At 52.5% G+C, this 17,035-nt stretch overlaps 1 protein-coding gene across 1 annotated transcript; it reads right to left on the bottom strand.

The window, feature by feature from the left end:
• Window positions 1–587: 587 nt before the first annotated feature.
• LOC132836578 (homeobox protein six1a-like) lies at window positions 588–3,810 on the bottom strand. Its single transcript, XM_060855940.1, has 3 exons — window positions 3,412–3,810; window positions 1,132–1,295; window positions 588–870 (listed from the first exon to the last, which is right to left on the bottom strand). The coding sequence occupies exons 1-3, from the start codon at window positions 3,808–3,810 to the stop codon at window positions 606–608; spliced, it is 828 nt and encodes a 275-aa protein (XP_060711923.1). The 3' UTR covers window positions 588–605.
• Window positions 3,811–17,035: the final 13,225 nt, after the last annotated feature.

Raw genomic sequence — 17,035 nt, 5'->3', positions numbered from 1 at the left:
TGACAATGAATTCATGGTCATAATTAGACACAATTCCAGATTGTTATTGAGCTCAAATCCCACCATCTGTCAGGGCAGGATTTGAACCTGGGTCCCCAGCGCTTTGCTGAAAATGTGTTGCTGGAAAAGCGCAGCAGGTCAGGCAGCATCCAAGGAGCAGGAGAATCGACGTTTCGGGCATAAGCCCTTCGGGGCTTATTCTCCTGTTCCTTGGATGCTGCCTGACCTGCTGCGCTTTTCCAGCAACACATTTTCAGCTCTGATCTCCAGCATCTGCAGTCCTCACTTTCTCCCCAGAGCATTATCTGAGTCTCTGGATGAACAGTCCCATGATGATATCGCTAGGCCATCGCCTCCCCTTTAGCGAGAGAGACCTCTAACTCATTCCAGTAGTTTTTCTCCAAGGTTTAAACTCACTTTGTTCCCGTATTTCCTGCCAATGTGCTCGCTTTGTAATGAATGAAACCGTGGAAGTGCTAACATTCTGAGACTTCACTGGGTGTTTCTTGTGCTGAATGCCTGACTCCCAGTGTTTGGATCTTATCCCACTCTACCCGCACCCCATTGCCCGACCCACACCCCAGCTCTGAATCATTCCCCGTTACTCAGGACCCCAGACCCACCAGGCTGGCTGTCAGAGGTCTGAGGGTGGTATCATCAGTCAGGCAGGAGGGGTGTAGCAGGTCTGGGTGCTGAAGGTCTGGGGGGCTGCCCAGTGGGACGATGGGGTTTAAGGGCAAGCTTCCCGTGTGGAGAGCTCCCAGAGTCTCAGGCCCAAGAGAGAATTCCTCGGAGTCAGAGCTGCTGAGCAGGAGCTTGGTTCCCGGGAGGGGCTGTTTGTATAGGGGATTGGAGTTCTCATCGCTTCCCCTGAGGGCAAAGAACAAAGAATTATTAACTCAAAATCTTCATCAGAGCATCAACGAGTGACGTCAGTCAGACCCGTGTTACCTTTACTGTTTCTCACTAACATCCTGTGATGTATTGTCTGAGATAGTTCCGAGTGCTACCCAATCCTTCTCCTGCCACCACGCCTATTCCAGGTCCCCCCAATCCCCAGATCGCTCCCAGTTCCCAGCCATTCCTGTTCCCACATTATTCCCAACATCCCCCCCCGCGCTCTGCATTTACCTGTCCTTGGAGTCGGCCACTCTGTCCCTCTGCCTTCTGTTCTTGAACCAGTTGCTGACCTGGGTCGCGGTCAGTCCAGTGGCTCCGGCTAATTCCCTCTTGTCCCGGGGGGAGGGGTACGGATTGTGCAGGTACCATTCCCGTAAAATGCCCCGGGATTTCTCCTGGGGGAACAAGAAGGTTGGAGAGCGAAGTCAGGAAGCGGCAGTGGAAATGGAGGTTTGATCTCGAGACTAACGTTCAGCAGATGCCACCATCTCCTCGGATAATGTTCCAGGTTTAAGCGGGATTCAGCTCCTGCTTAATTGTGGCTACAATTCCCAAAATTCCCACAAACCCCATCAGCAAACACTAATGCCCCCAAACAGTGACCCTCCCTCTCCCCCTCCCCCTGTAGCAGGTCTGGGGTTGGTTGACCCCCTCCCAGGGCAGAGCTCCCTTTGTGTTCTGGGGGTTAACCCCTCACTAGGAGCTGAACCTCCCACCAGGATCTGCCCAGTTTCTGCGGAGGGGTTGGGGGGGTGGTGTTGGGGGGTTGGTGTTGGGGGGTGGTGTTGGGGGTGGTGTTGGGGGGGTGGTGTTGGGGGATGGTGTTGGGAGGGTGGTGTTGGGGGGGGCGGTGTAGGGGGGGCAGTGTTTGGGGGGCCAGTGTTGGGGGATGGTGGTGTTGGAGGGGTGGTATTGGGGGGGCGGTGTTGGGGGGGTGGTGTTGGGAGTGGTGTTGGGGGGTGGTGTTGGGGTGGTGTTGGGGGATGGTGTTGGGGGTGGTGTTGGGGGTGGTGTTGGGGGTGGTATTCATGGGTGTGGTGTTGGGGGGTGGTGTTGGGGGGTGGTGTTGGGGGGTGGTGTTGGGGGGGTGATGTTGGGGGAGTGGTGTTGGGGGGTGATGTTGGGGGTGGTGTTGGGGGGTGGTGTTGGGGGGTGGTGTTGGGGGAGTGGTGTTGGGGGGTGGTGTTGGGGGTGGTGTTGGGAGGGTGGTGTTGGGGGTGGTGTTGGGGAGTGGTGTTGGGGGTGGTGTTGGGGGTGGTGTTGGGGGGTGGTGATGGGGGTGGTGTTGGGAGGGTGGTGTGGGGGGGGGGGTGTTGGGGGTGGTGTTGGGGGGTGGTGTTGGGGGGTGGTGTTGGGGGAGTGGTGTTGGGGGGGGTGGTGTTGGGGGTGGTGTTGGGAGGGTGGTGTTGGGGGTGGTGTTGGGGGAGTGGTGTTGGGGGGTGGTGTTGGGGGTGGTGTTGGGGGGGTGGTGTTGGGGGGGGTGTTGGGGGTGGTGTTGGGAGGGTTGTGTTGGGGGTGGTGTTGGGGGTGGTGTTGGGGGGTGGTGTTGGGGGTGGTGTTGGAAGGGTGGTGTTGGGGAGGTGGTGTTGGGGTGTGGTGTTGGAGGTGGTGTTGGGGGTGGTGTTGGAGGTGGTGTTAGGGGGTGGTGTTGGGGGTGTGGTGTTGGGGGGTGGTGTTGGGGGGGTGGTGTTGGGGGGGGTGTTGGGAGGGTGGTGTGGGGGGGTGGTGTTGGAGGGGTGTGGTGTTGGGGGGGTGGTGTTGGGAGGGTGGTGTTGGGGTTTGTGTTGGGAGGGTGGTGTTGGGGGGTGGTGTTGGAGGGGTGTGGTGTTGGGGGGGTGGTGTTGGGAGGGTGGTGTTGGGGGTGTGGTGTTGGGGGGGTGGTGTTGGGGGGGTGGTGTTGGGGGGTGGTGTTGGGGTTTGTGTTGGGAGGGTGGTGTTGGGGGGTGGTGTTGGAGGGGTGTGGTGTTGGGGGGGTGGTGTTGGGGTGTGGTGTTGGGGGGGTGTTGGGGGGGTGGTGTTGGGGAAGTAGTTTTGGGGGGGTGTTGGGGGGGTGATGTTGGGGGGGTGGTTTTGGGGGTGATGTTGGGGGGTGGTGTTGGGGGGGGTGGTGTTGGGGGGGGGTGGTGTTGGGGGGAATTCCCCATTTTGGAGTTTCTCTCGGTCCCAAGACCCTGATTTTGCGCCAAGTGCAAATCTGACTGAAATATGGGGCTGGGGGTGGGGGAGAGATTGGGGAATGTGTCCCCAGAAGGTGGTCAGTTCACGGGGTTACAGCATTCTCAGCGTATCAATCCCCACCCCATTATCCCCAATCACACACCACCCCTTTACCCCCAATCCCCCCACACCTCCACCCCCAATCCCCCCCACACCTCCACCCCCAATCCCCCCCACACCTCTACCCCCAATCCCCCCCCCCCCCCACCCCGGGAAAATGCAGCATTTTATAATGAGACAACAAAAAAACAGAGAAAGTTGCACAGGAAGATCCCATAGCTCAGGGAAACTCACCTTGAAACAGTAGCTGGTCTCTTCTCCGTCCCAGATGGTGCGGGGGAGGGGGAATTTCCTGCGGACCCTGTATTTGCCCACAGCCCCCAGGGGCCTGCCCCTCCGTTTCTCGGCCTCACTGTAGTGTGCGCTGAGCCAGAGTTGCTGCAGTTTCACGTGGCTCTGCACTGGGAACTGGGAGCTCTCCAGGATCTGGTAGAGCTCTCTGTAGTTCCCCTCATGGAAGGCTACTATGGCCTTGGCGATGAGCACACTCCCATTCTGCTCGAGATGGCCAGAGGTGGGGGGCAGTGACCACAGGAAATGACTCAGCCTCTCAATGTAGCCCCCCTGTTGGAGCACCTCACACACACACACAACCTGCTCCTCAGTGAACCCTAGGGAGCTCCGTGTCGCCATGACCCAGGGCACAGAGATCTCTCCAACTCAACCCCTCCCTCACTCCCTTCCCCTCTCCCTCTCCCCCTCCCTCACTGTCCCCCTCACCAACTCTCCCCCTCCCTCACTCCCCTCCCACCTCCCCCACTCTCCCCCTTCCTCACTCTCCCCCTTCCCAACTCTCCCCCTCCCTCACTCTCCCCCCTCACTCTCCCACTCCCTCGCTCTCCCTCTCCCCAACTCTCCCCCCAACTCTCCCCTTCCCTCACTCTCCCCCTCCCCAACTCCCACTCCCTTACTCTCCCCCTCCCCAATTCTCCCCTCCCTCACTCTCCCCTCCCTTACTTTCCCCCTGCCTCACTCTCCCCCTCCCTCACTCTCCCCCTCCCTCACTCTCCCCCTCCCCAACTCTCCCCCTCCCCAACTCACCCCCTCCCTCACTCTCCCCCTCCCCAACTCTCCCCCCTCACTCTCCCCTTCCCCAACTCTCCCTGTCCCCAACTCTCCCCCTCCCCAACTCTCCCCCTCCCCAACTCACCCCTTCCCAACTCTCCCCCTCCCCAACTCTCCCCCCTCACTCTCCCCTTCCCCAACTCTCCCTGTCCCCAACTCTCCCCCTCCCCAACTCACCCCTTCCCAACTCTCCCCCTCCCCAACTCTCCCCCCTCACTCTCCCCTTCCCCAACTCTCCCTGTCCCCAACTCTCCCCCTCCCCAACTCTCCCTGTCCCCAACTCTCCCCCTCCCCAACTCACCCCTTCCCAACTCACCCTCTCCCCAACTCTCCCCCTCCCTCACTCTGCTACCACCTCTCTCACTCTCCTCCTCCCTCCCTCATTCTGCTCCCCCACACCCTGACTTTCCTACACCCCTCCTCAACCACCCCCCGTCCCCTCCGCAACTCCTTTACTCTGCACCCCTCCCACCCCAATCACTCTCCTGCTGCCCTCGCTCTGATCTGTGCTCCTGGGCAAGAGGATTGCTGACAGTGCACAGCTCTCTCCAACGCTGGCAAACAGGAGACACTGACCTCAAGATCCCTGAGCCCCACTACAACATCACGCCTTCACTGCATTGGATTGGCTGCTTTTCTGAAGCAGCCCTCGGGGGGGGGCAGAGGATAAAGTATTTCTCTCTCTCTCTCCCTCTCAATAATTCACCGCGGGAGATCATGTCACCAACAGAAACTTGATCTCCATCCTTCAGGCTAGAACCTGCCTGGACACAAGCTGCTGTTCCCCACAGCTTGAGGGCTGGAGGCTAGACTCACATTCAACAACAACCTGCATTCAGTTGTCACCCAGCACATTGTATCTCCGGTGGTCTTTACATTTATATATCACCCATCACCTTTGCAATTATCCATCCTCTTATATTCAGGTATAGTCTATCACCTTTACATTTATATATCACCCATCACCTTTGCAATTATCCATCCTCTTATATTCAGGTATAGTCTATCACCTTTACATTTATATGTCGCCTGTGACCTTTGCAGTTACCTATCATCTACCAACTTGAGCTCCCAAATTTGAGCTGCTCAATCATTGGCCAGCCCTGCTGTCAGCTCCCTGAGCTCAGAACTCTGCAACCCCATCCCTCAAGTCTCCCTCTCTCTCTCTCGCGCTCTGCCCTCAGTAAAAGACCACCTCTCTGAATGAACCCTTCGTCCGGCTCTCCCTCATATCCCTCTCTGTGACTTGATTGCAATTTTATTTCATCAGGAGCCATGAGGTGCTTCACTTTGTTACAGGTGCCATATCAATGCACATTCTTGTTACACCAGTGCTCCGGAATGAATAGAGCAGGTTAATATCCTGGAGGTATCGGGGTATATCTGGTTGGCTACAACCGTCTTTCATATTGAGGTTAGAGAATGCAAACGGCCTTCTCTCAAATTTCCAAAGAGTACTCTAGGGTTATTCGGATGAAATTACCTTTGTACAAGACAATGAACCAGTTCACAAGGAAGGCGTCGCTATAGCAACCAGAGCTTGGGCCCACACATGACATTGGAGTGGTTAGGACCAACTCTTCCTCAAATGTAGGCTAAGTTTGAAGGAATTAAACTTGTTTTGCCCGATGTGCAGAAGATTCGAGGGGTTTACGATGATGCAGGTGTGACAGGGATTGTTGGGAATTCTTTCCTTCGGTGAGGTCCCTGGGTCAGTGCGGAGACCCAGGAATAAGGAGCAGATTCCTGAGCTGCCCCCCTCCTCTGCACCCATCCCCCCCACACACTCACACACAAACAGACATGCACACAAACACACACACACACAGATATGCGCACGCACACACTCACACAGACACAGACACAGACGGACACACACACACAGACACAAACACACAGACATGCGCGCACACACACAGACACAAACACACTCACACAGTCATGCGCGCACACACACAGACACAAACACACTCACATACACAGACACACACACTGACACAGACATGCGCACACACACACTCACACAGACACATACTCACACACACAGACATGTGGCACCCACACACACACATACTGACATGCACGCACATACACACAATCACACCCACACACAAACACGAGTGCGCACACGCACACACAGACACCTCACACACCCAAACATGCACGTGCACACGCACACACACAAATACGTGCGCACACACACACCCACACACTCACAGTCTAATTCCCATTTTACAATCAGGTTGCACATCACAGAGAGAGACGGGAGGGGAGCAAGACAGAGACAGAGAGAGAGAGAGATGAAGATCAGGTGCTGCAGCTAATACACATTGTTCTCTGCAAACATGAAATGGAGAATGATGACCATGTCTGTGGCAGCCTCAGCTTTGGAAGCTAGAATTTATCAATAAAGGAAGGCCAATCAGCCCATCAATGAGAACAGGTTTGGGCCTGTCCTCTTGGGACTTGAAGAAAGGGAGAGGGTCTGGTTGGAATGTAACATTCTCAAAGACAGGGGAAATGCTGGGAGGACATTCCCCCCCCCATCTCAGGGGGGCAGGGGGATTCTAGAACAAAGGGCAGAGTGTCAAGGTAAGGGGGTGTTAAATGGGCAAGGAGTTCCATCTCCCAGAGGATCAGTAATGTTTGCAGGTCCCAAGGCAGCCAGGAAGGTGGAGTTGAGGACAAACCCAATCAGTCATGAACTTATTCTATTGAATTAGACATGAGGGGCCGAATGGCCTCATGGTTCTGCTCAGATTTGAGGTAGTCTTTCGATTGGATGTGTCTGTTTAAATCTCATTCTCCAGCTCGTTTCCATTCTTCCTTTTCCCAAAATATCTCCAGTGCTCCTCGGAATTATGTTTCCAAGCCATTCTTCACTCGTTCCCAGGATCTGGGTGTCACTGACTGGGCTCAGCACTTGTTACCCGTCCCTAGTTACCCCTTGAGAAGGTGGGGGTGAGCTGCCTTCTTGAACCCGCTGCAGTCCATGTGCTGTGGGTTGACCCACAATGCCCTTAGGGAGGGAATTCCAGGATTCTGACCCAGGAAGGAACAGCGATAGATTTCCCAGTCAGGATGGTGAATTGAGGGGAACTTGCAGAGGGTGGTGTCCCCATGTATCTGCTGCCCCTTGTCCTTCTAGATGGAAGTGGTCGTGGGTTTGGAAGGTGCTGCCTGAGGATGTTTGGTGAGTTTCTGAGTGCATCTAGTAGATGGTCCACACTGCTGCTACCGAGCGTCGGTGGTGGTTAAAATGGCTGATGGGTATTCTGGTAAATTAAAACTCATTCACACAGTGGCTGTTCCTGTTCTCCAGTGACCATAGCTGGGGCAAATACTGAGCACATTGTCTGGGAGTTAACCCTGGGAGGGCAAAGTGAGACTGTCACACTGAGCGTGTAGGTGTGAGTGGGATCACTCACACAGTCTCTGCACGGGGTACATCCCAGGGTGGGTTAGTTGTTCAATATGATTAGATCCTGCTAGTAAAAACATTGCATTTCTTTTTGCTAAAATGTTGTTTATTCAGTAATGTGGAGAGACTGGAGAAATGAGGATGGTTCTCCCTCGAGCTGAGAAACTCAGAAGGAGATTTAATGGAGGAGTTTTAAACTGCGAGGGGTTCCGATGGGGTGAGTGTCCAGAGAGTGGCAGGAGGGTCAGTGACCAGAGGGACGTGGTTCAGAGTGGGGAGGTGGTGAGGAAGGAGATATTTTTATGTACACACAGAGTCGGTCTGTTCTGGGTCACACTGTCTGTGGGTGGTCGGAGTTACTCGGAATTTTGTGAAGAAAACTTGAACGAGCGCTTGTAAAGGATAAAATGTCAGAACTGCAGGGAAGGGACAGGGCAAAGTGAGATTGTACCAGTCAGGAACGATGGGCTAAATGGCCTCCCTGTGTGACTCCATGTTTATTATTAATCCACGCTTTGATTTAGAGTGAGCTTTATTGTCACATGTACTCGCGTGTGCAGTGAAAAGTTTATACGTCACCACTTACTGCACCATCTCAGTACAAACATACCCAGATTCCCAGATTCTTCAGTTATGAGATCTTAGAAAAATAGAGAAATTACAACGTTCAGCTTCACCGAAATAAAAGTTCAGAACAACGGTCCTCTAACCCACACCACACTGGCACCCAGCCTCAGAGGCCAGGAGGCTTTTGGGAGTTGAATCGCTCAGTTGGTTGGTCTGCAATGTGGAGCATCTCCAACAGCGTGGGTTCGAATCCCATCACCAGCTGAGTTTACCCTGAAGGACTCTCCCTCCCAACCTCTCCCCTCACCTGAGGCACAGTGACCCCCAGGTTAAACCTCCACCAGTCACCTCTCTCTCTCTCTCTCTGAGAAAGTGGGACTTTTATCAAACCGAACATCGGGGACTCTGCCTATTTGACTGTGGGGCTCCTTTGCCGGAGGCGGGTACAATTCCAGCATTTAATAAGCATCTGGAAGGGTATATGAATAGGAAGGGTTTAGAGGGATGTGGGCCGGGTGCTGGGAAATGGGACTTGATTAATTTAGGAAATCTGGTCAGCATGGACGAGGGTCTGTTTCCGTGCTGTGACTGTTTGACTTGGCTTGGCTGGAGTTTTAAGTATCTAATGGATTTGTACTTGGGTTTGAAAGGATCTCTCTCTCTCTCTCTTTCAGTCACTGTTAAGGGTTAAAACCATCTAACTGTAACTGGAACTCTGTGCATCTGCTCTCTCTCTCTGAGCTGGTCTTTGGTTACTCAGTGATAAAAGCCAGAAGCTTTTTAGATCATATTTCCTTTTTGAAATTCATCCCTGCACCCCCCTGCACCTCCCCACTCCCATCTGGAATCCTTACAACATTTGTCCCAAATACCACTCCTTCCCCACCCCCACCCCAGATAAAAACAGCCTGAAATCCAACCCTGGTTAACTGTTCAGGCTGCTCCCTCTCACCGTCTGCCTGAGAGCACAGAAAATTGTTCAGGGTTTCAAAGGTTCCCTTTCAATACCCGATGTGCTGACAAAGGATTCATTGTTTTCCCAAGAAACAGCAAGTCCCAGGTCTGTCAGCTGCCCATCGCTCCCATTCACCATGAGCTTTGACCAGTGTCAGGGCTGGTCCATTCAGAGTAAGGTGTTCCAGCTCACAACGTCACTGCTCTATCAGGACTGGCCTGTTGTTGAGGGGCTGGAGAGAGTTCCCTTCGTCTCAGATCCCAGCACACTCTGTCCCTGTCCTTTCTCTGGGTTATTACAGTCTGTCTGAGACTAGGGGCACTCTGTGACCCCACACCAAGGCTCAAAGCACGCTGCTCTGTCCCAGAGACAAACACACACGCACAGACTCACTCACATACACACACTTAAACACACACACACGCACGCACAGACTCACTCACATACACACACTTAAACACACACACACACACTCACACAGACTCTCACACATGTACAATCACAGGTAGACACACACACACATACACACGCACAGACTCACACATACACACACACTCACACATGCACACACACATGCACACACACAAACATTCACACACACACAGGCACAGATAGACACACACACACACTCACCCACCCACTCTCACAAACGCACTCACACATGCACACACACATTCATACACACAAATGCACACACACACAGTCATTCACACACAAACTCATACACACAGGCACAGATAGACACACAGACAGACACACACACACATACAGACGACTAAGCGATAAGGAATTGAAAGGCAGTCTCAGTGACAGTGACCATGAATCCATTGTTGATTGCTGGAGAAACCCTTCTGGTTCACTGATGCCCTTTAGGGAGGGAAATCTGCCATCCTTACCCGGTCTGACCCACATGTGACTCCAGACCCACAGCGATAGGGATTAACTGTGAAATAACCGAGCAAGCCCGCTCAGCTGAAGGGGCAATTAGGGGTGAGCAGCCTAACCACCAGCTACACCCACTTCCCATTGGAAGGAAAACAACAAGGAGGATATTCACATATTTCTCAGGAATGTTGAGCAAGGATTCGGAGCATGTGTCAAGTAAGATTTGCAGATATTTGAGGAGAAAGTGAGGACTGCAGATGTTGGAGATCAGAGCTGAAAATGTGTTGCTGAAAAAGCGCAGCAGGTCAGGCAGCATCCAAAGAGCAGGAGAATTGACGTTTCGGGCACGTCGATTCTCCTGCTCTTTGGAAGCTGCCTGACCTGCTGCGCTTTTCCAGCAACACATTTTCAGCTTTGCAAATATTTGAGTCCATGTGCTCTCTGACAACCTCAGTGTAACCTGCTCCATACATGAACAATCTGGGCGAAGGAACGGAGGACATTATTGCTTGGTTTGCAAAGATCGGGGAAGGGACAGATAGTGTTGAGGGAGTGGGGAGGCTGCAGGAGGACTTGGACTGACTGAGAGAGTGGGCAAAGATGTTGCAGATGGAATACTATGTGAGAAAGTGTGAGTTTATGTACCTTGGAAGGAAGAATAGAGGAGTAGACTGTTTTCCCAACAGGGAAAGGCTTTGGAAATCTGAAACGCAATGGGACTTGGGAGTCCTAGTTCAGGATTCTCTTAAGTTTAACATGCAGGTTCAGTTGGCAGTTTGGAAGGAAAATGCAACGTTAGCATTCATTTCAAGAGGGCTAGGTCCAAGAGCAGAGATGAACTGCTGAGGCTGTATAATGATTTGGGGATGCTGGTGTTGGACTGGGGTGTATAAAGTTAAAAATCACCAGGTTATAGTCCAATAGGTTTAATTGGAAGCACTAGCTTTCAGAGAGCTTTTGCTATAAATTCTGTGCCTTACGATCTTATACTCCACAACCACCTGAAGGAGCAGCGCTCCGAACGTTAGTGCTTCCAAATAAACCTGTTGGACTATAACCTGGTTTTGTGTGATTTTTAACTTTGAGGCTGCTTTCAGACTGTAATATTGTGAGCAGCTTTGAGCCCTGTATCTAAGGTAGACAGGCAGGAGGCTGGATGTACACAGCAAGCCAAGCAGCGTCAAGAGATGGAGAAGTCAACGTTTCGCGTATAACCCTTTGTCAGAACTTCTCTACAGTCTCCACCTCCTGATGCTGCCTGGCTTGTTGTATTTTTCCAGCCTCCTGCTTGCCTCCCTGGGATTCCAGCGCGTGCAGGTTTATTGGCTCAAACCATATCTGAGGAGAGCAGCGTTAGTTGGTGGTTGGAGTGTCACTGCACTGATTCCTGTGTTGGCTACGTTGGGCAGTAGAGGGAGGGTGAAGGGGAGTCAGTGCAGAACAACCGAGTTATCTCCAGCTCAAGGGATTGGGAGGGGGCAAGGGGTGACATGGAATTCGAGGTGAGGACAGGCTGTTAGGGGGTGGGGGAGCACTGGACATGGCAGACAATACTAGAATGGGGGGGTATGGGAGAGGGAACGCAGGACTGCAACGAAGTAGGGAGTGTTAATGATGTGGGGAGATTAGATTAGATTACTTACAGTGTGGAAACAGGTCCTTCGGTCCAACAAGTCCACACCGACGCGCCGAAGCGCAACCCACCCAAACCCCTACATTTACCCCTTACCTAACACTACGGGCAATTTATCATGGCCAATTCACCTGACCTGCACATCTTTGGACTGTGGGAGGAAATCGGAGCAAACTCCACACAGTCAGTTGCCTGAGTCAGGAATTGAACCTGGGTCTCTGGCGCTGTGAGACAGCAGTGCTAACCACTGTACCACCGTGCCGCCCACCAATTTAATGGTTAATGGTGTGGGAAGGGGGAGTTAATGGTGTAGGAAAGGGGGGTGAATGGTGTGGGAGAGGAGTTAATGGTGTAGGAAAAGGGGGGGTTAATGGTGTGGGAGGGGGATTAATGGTGTGGGGGGGTTAATGGCGTGGGAAGGGGGGGTTAATGGTGTGGGGAGGTTAATGGTGTGGGAAGGGGGTTAATGGTGTGGGGAGGTTAATGGTGTGGGAAGGGGGGTTAATGGTGTGGGGGGGTTAATGGTGTGGGATGGGGGGGTTAATGGTGTGGGATGGGGATTAATGGTGTGGGGGGGTTAATAGTGTGGGAGGAGTAATAGAAAATGCAGGATGTCTTGGAATGAAGGCACAGAATGGGGGAGGAGGTGGGATTGGCGGGAGGAGAATTGAAACCATCATAAAATAGATTCAGATCTCCCAGTGTTTCACCATCTCTGTCAGTTTACTTAAGAGTCTAATGGTGCCCAAGAACCCATTGTTGATTGTTGGGAAAATCCCACCTGGGTCTCTAATGTCCTTCATCCTTACCTGGTCTGGCCTACATGTGACTCCAGACCCACAGCAATGGGGTTGCCAACAGTTTTCCCCAGGGTAGGGGAGTCTTAAAACTCGAGGTGAGAGGGGTGAGATACAATAGGGGCAACATTTGCAGACAGAGGATGCGGAGTGTCTGGAATGGATTGTCAGAGATAATGATGACGGCTGGTACAGTTCCATCACAGGTCAGCATGGTGATTCAGTGGGTTAGTGCTGCAGCCTCCCAGTGCCAGGGTCCCAGGTTCGATTCCAATCTCAGGTGGCTGTCTGTGTGGAGTTTGCACACTCTCCCCGTGAGTTTCCTCCGGGTGCTCTGGTTTCCTCCCACAGTCACAAAGATGTGCAGGTCAGGGTGGATTGGCTGTGCTAAACTGCCCCGTAGTGTTCTGGGATGTGCAGTTTAGGTGCTTTCATCAGGGGGGGAATGTAGGGGAATGGGTCTGGGTGGGATAGTCAGTATAGACTTGTTGGGCTGAAAGGCCTGTTTCCACACTGTAGGGATTCTTTCTAAACATTTGGATAGGTATGGAGGGATATGGATCAAACTCAGGCAAATGGGACTAGATTAAATTGTGAAAATGGGCCAGTTGTCCAGGCGTCTGGGTAATAAATACTGAGGAAAGTGGATGATGACTACATCCCAGGAATATCTCCTGAGATTCTTACACATCTCCATAAGATCGTCTCTCATTCTTCTAAACCCCAAAGAATACAGGCTCAATGTACTCAAACTCTCCTCGTGAGACAGTCCCCTCTATCCCCGGGATCAGCTGAGTGACCCTTCCCTATTTTTCCTGAGCTGTTTGCAATATTCCAGCTACTGTCTGGCGTGGTTTTACAAAACCTTCCTATTTTCATCAGCCCTTTGAAAGGTGACGCTCAGGGAGTGACCCCTCCCTGCAACACAAGTGCCTCCTGGTGGTGAGGGACCATGCCTGCAGCCACTTGGGAAGAGGGATTTTCATTTTAACATTGGTTTGTCACACAGCCCGGCGATGAACTGGAGGAGGACGGAGAGGCTCTGACCCCAAGCAGCTCAGCTTCATGTTGTCATGCTGGGGATCAGCTCCAGTTGCAATGTCACCCGAAGCACACAGGGCTTTCCAGCAGGTGGCAGTCACACCTCACAATCCACACGTTGGAGCCAGAGGAAATGGTCAATGACTTGACTCCAAAAGAAACCAGAACAAAACAAAATCAATTCACACCGAGTGCTAAAGAAAAGAAAGACTTCTCTTCCATCTTGAGATACACAACATGTTTTAACCCTTACTTTTCTTCATTTGTATAAATGATTTGGATATGAACATAAGAGGTACAGTTAGTAAGTTTGCAGATGACACCAAAATTGGAGGTGTAGTGGACAGCGAAGAGGGTGACCTCAGATTACAACAGGATCTGGACCAGATGGGCCAATGGGCTGAAAAGTGGCAGATGGAGTTTAATTCAGATAAATGCGAGGTGCTGCACTTTGGGAAAGCAAATCAGGGCGGGACTTATACACTTAATGGTAAGGTCCTGGATCAGTGGTGCTGGAAGAGTACAGCAGTTCAGGCAGCATCCAAGGAGCAGCAAAATCGACGTTTCGGGCAAAAGCCCTTCATCAGGAATAAAGGCAGTGAGACTGAAAGCGTGGAGAGATAAGCTAGAGGAGGGTGGGGGTGGGGAGAGTAGCATAGAGTACAATGGGTGAGTGGGGGAGGAGATGAAGGTCAGGGAGGAGAGGGTAGAGTGGATAGGTGGAAAAGGAGATAGGCAGGTAGGACAAGTCCGGACAAGTCATGGGGACAGTGCTGAGCTGGAAGTTTGAAACTAGGATGAGGTGGGGAAGGGGAAATGAGTAAGGTCCTAGGGAGTGTTGCTGAACAAAGAGACCTTGGAGTGCAGGTTCATAGCTCCTTGAAAGTGGAGTTGCAGGTAGATAGGATAGTGAAGAAGGCATTTGGTATGCTTTCCTTTATTGGTCAGAGTATTGAGTACAGGAGTTGGGAGGTCATGTTGCGGCTGTACAGGACATTGGTTAGGCCACTGTTGGAATACTGCGTGCAATTCTAGTCTCCTTCCTATCGGAAAGATGTTGTGAAACTTGAAAGGATTCAGAAAGGATTTACAAGGATGTTGCCAGGGTTGGAGGATCTGAGCTACAGGGAGAGGATGAACAGGCTGGGGCTGTTTTCCCTGGAGCGTCGGAGGCTGAGGGGTGACCTTATAGAGGTTTACAAAATTGAGAGGCATGGACAGGATGAAGAGACAAAGTTTGTTCCCTGGGGTGTGCGAGTCCAGAACTAGTGGGCATAGGTTTAGGGTGAGAGGGGAAAGATATAAAAGGGACCTAAGGGGCAACTTTTTCACACAGAGGGTGGTGCATGTGTGGAATGAGCTGCCAGAGGAAGTGGTGTAGGCTGGTACAATTACAGCATTTAAAAGGCATCTGGATGGGTATATGAATAGGAAGTGTTTGGAGGGATATGGGCCAAGTAGTGGGAAATGGGACTAGATTAATTTGGGATATCTGGTCGGCATGGATGAGTTGGGCCGAAGGGTCTATTTCCATGCTGTACATCTCTATGACTTTATAACATGAGGATGTCCCTAGCTGTTTTGCAGTCAGGCCAGTGCATTCACTGGCGTGATAGAGGAAATACGGCATCCAAACTGTGCACTGCAAAATCCCACAAGCAGTGATGTGATGGCAGCTGGGTAACCTGTTTCTCAGCGTAATCAGGTGTGTGATTAAACTGAGACCAGACGAAGACTGGGATATTCCGTACTCTCCGTAAAGCAGTGCCTGTGGGGTCTTTGACAGGAGAGTAGGGGGCTTCCCTCTCGCGGGAGGCCAGAGGGCACAGTCTCAGAGTAAAGGGGCTCTGATTTCAGACTGAGATGGGAAGAGATGTCCTCCCTCAGAGAGTTTTGAGTCTTTGGAACTCCTTGTCCCAGAGAGCCATGGGGGTAGAGCCCATGTGTATATTTAAGGATAAGACAGATTCTTGATTAATCGGGGAATCGAGGGTAATTGGGAAAGGACAAGAAAATGGATGTGAGGAATGTTGGATCAGCCACAGGGTGATAGAGCTGTACAGCACGGAATCAGACCCTTCGGCCCAATGCGTCCATGCCAACCAGATATCCCAACCCAATAAGTCCCACCTGCCAGCACCCAGTCCATATCCCTCCTAACCCTTCCTATTCATATACCCATCCAAATGCCTCTTAAATATTGTATCTGTACCAGCCTCCACCACTTCCTCTGGCAGCTCGTTCCATACACAAACCACCCTCTGTGTGAAAACGTTGCCACTTAGGTCTCTTTTATATCTTTCCCCCCTCACCCTAAACCTATGCCCTCTAGTTCTAGACACCCCCCACCCCAGGGAAAAGAGCCTATCTATTTATCCTATCCATGCCCCTCATGATTTTATAAACCTCTATAAGGTCACCCCTCAGCCTCTGACGCTTCAGGGAAAACAGCCCCAACCTGTTCACCGTCTCCCTCCAGCTCAAACTCCCCAACCCTGGCAACATCCTTGTAAATCTTTTCTGAACTTCAGCCACGATCCTATTGGATGATGGCGCAGCCATGAGGGGCTGAATGGCCTCCTCCTGTTCCTATCTCTGATGGTCTTCCAGGACCTAATCCTGGGCCAGTCATCCTGATATCCCTGCAGCAAGATTTGAAATCACAGCATTCGGACTCAAAGTAGACCCCTCATGGCGTGTTATATCAGACTATTAGTGAGTCAGGTGTTCCATTAATAGACACGGTCATCACTGCATCAACATAGCACATTTATAACCTTCCCAGATTCCATCATAACTTAGGCCACTAGCAGCATGCAATGCTACTGGGTGTGGAAACGAACGGTGCACCCTCCAGTGATGGTATCAAGGGTCAGTGAGTGGGTGAGAAATCGGAGGGGGCAAGGGATAAGGAATAAGTGGATAAGGGTGCAAGGTGTGAGGGGGCAAGGCTGAGGGGCGATGGGCAAGGGGGTGGCGATCAGAAGTGAGGGGTTGATGGGATGATGGGGTGATGGTTGATGGATGAGGGGGTGAGGAGTCAGGGGTAGGGGTGAGGGGAGAGGTTGAGAGGTGAGGGGGGGTGAGTGGTAAGGGGGTGAGGGAGGGGGTGAGTGGTAAGGGGGATGAGTGGTGAGTGGGGTCAGGGAAGGGGAAGTGGTGAGGGGGGTCAGTGAGGGGGGTGAGTGGTGAGGGAGGTCGGGGGGGGAGTGGTGAGGGGGGTCACAGAGGGGGGTGAGTGGTGAGGGAGGTCGGGGGGGTGAGTGGTGGGGGGGTTCAGGGAGGGGGGTGACTGACGAGGGGAGTCAGGGAGGGTGTAGTGGTGGGGGGGTGAGTGGTGAGGGGTCAGGGAGGAGTCGTGGTGAGGGGGGTAAGTGTTGAGGGGGTCAGGGAGGGGATGAATGGTGAGGGGGTCAGGGAAGGGGGTGAGTGGTGAGGGGGTCAGGGAGGGGGGTCAGGAAGGGGGATGAGTGGTGAGGGGGGTCAGGGAGGGA

The sequence above is a fragment of the Hemiscyllium ocellatum genome, chromosome 47 (genome assembly GCF_020745735.1).
Source record: "Hemiscyllium ocellatum isolate sHemOce1 chromosome 47, sHemOce1.pat.X.cur, whole genome shotgun sequence".
Lineage (NCBI taxonomy): Eukaryota > Metazoa > Chordata > Chondrichthyes > Orectolobiformes > Hemiscylliidae > Hemiscyllium > Hemiscyllium ocellatum.
Note: the sequence above shows the minus strand (reverse complement) of the source record. Positions and strands in the feature narration are given on the sequence as shown.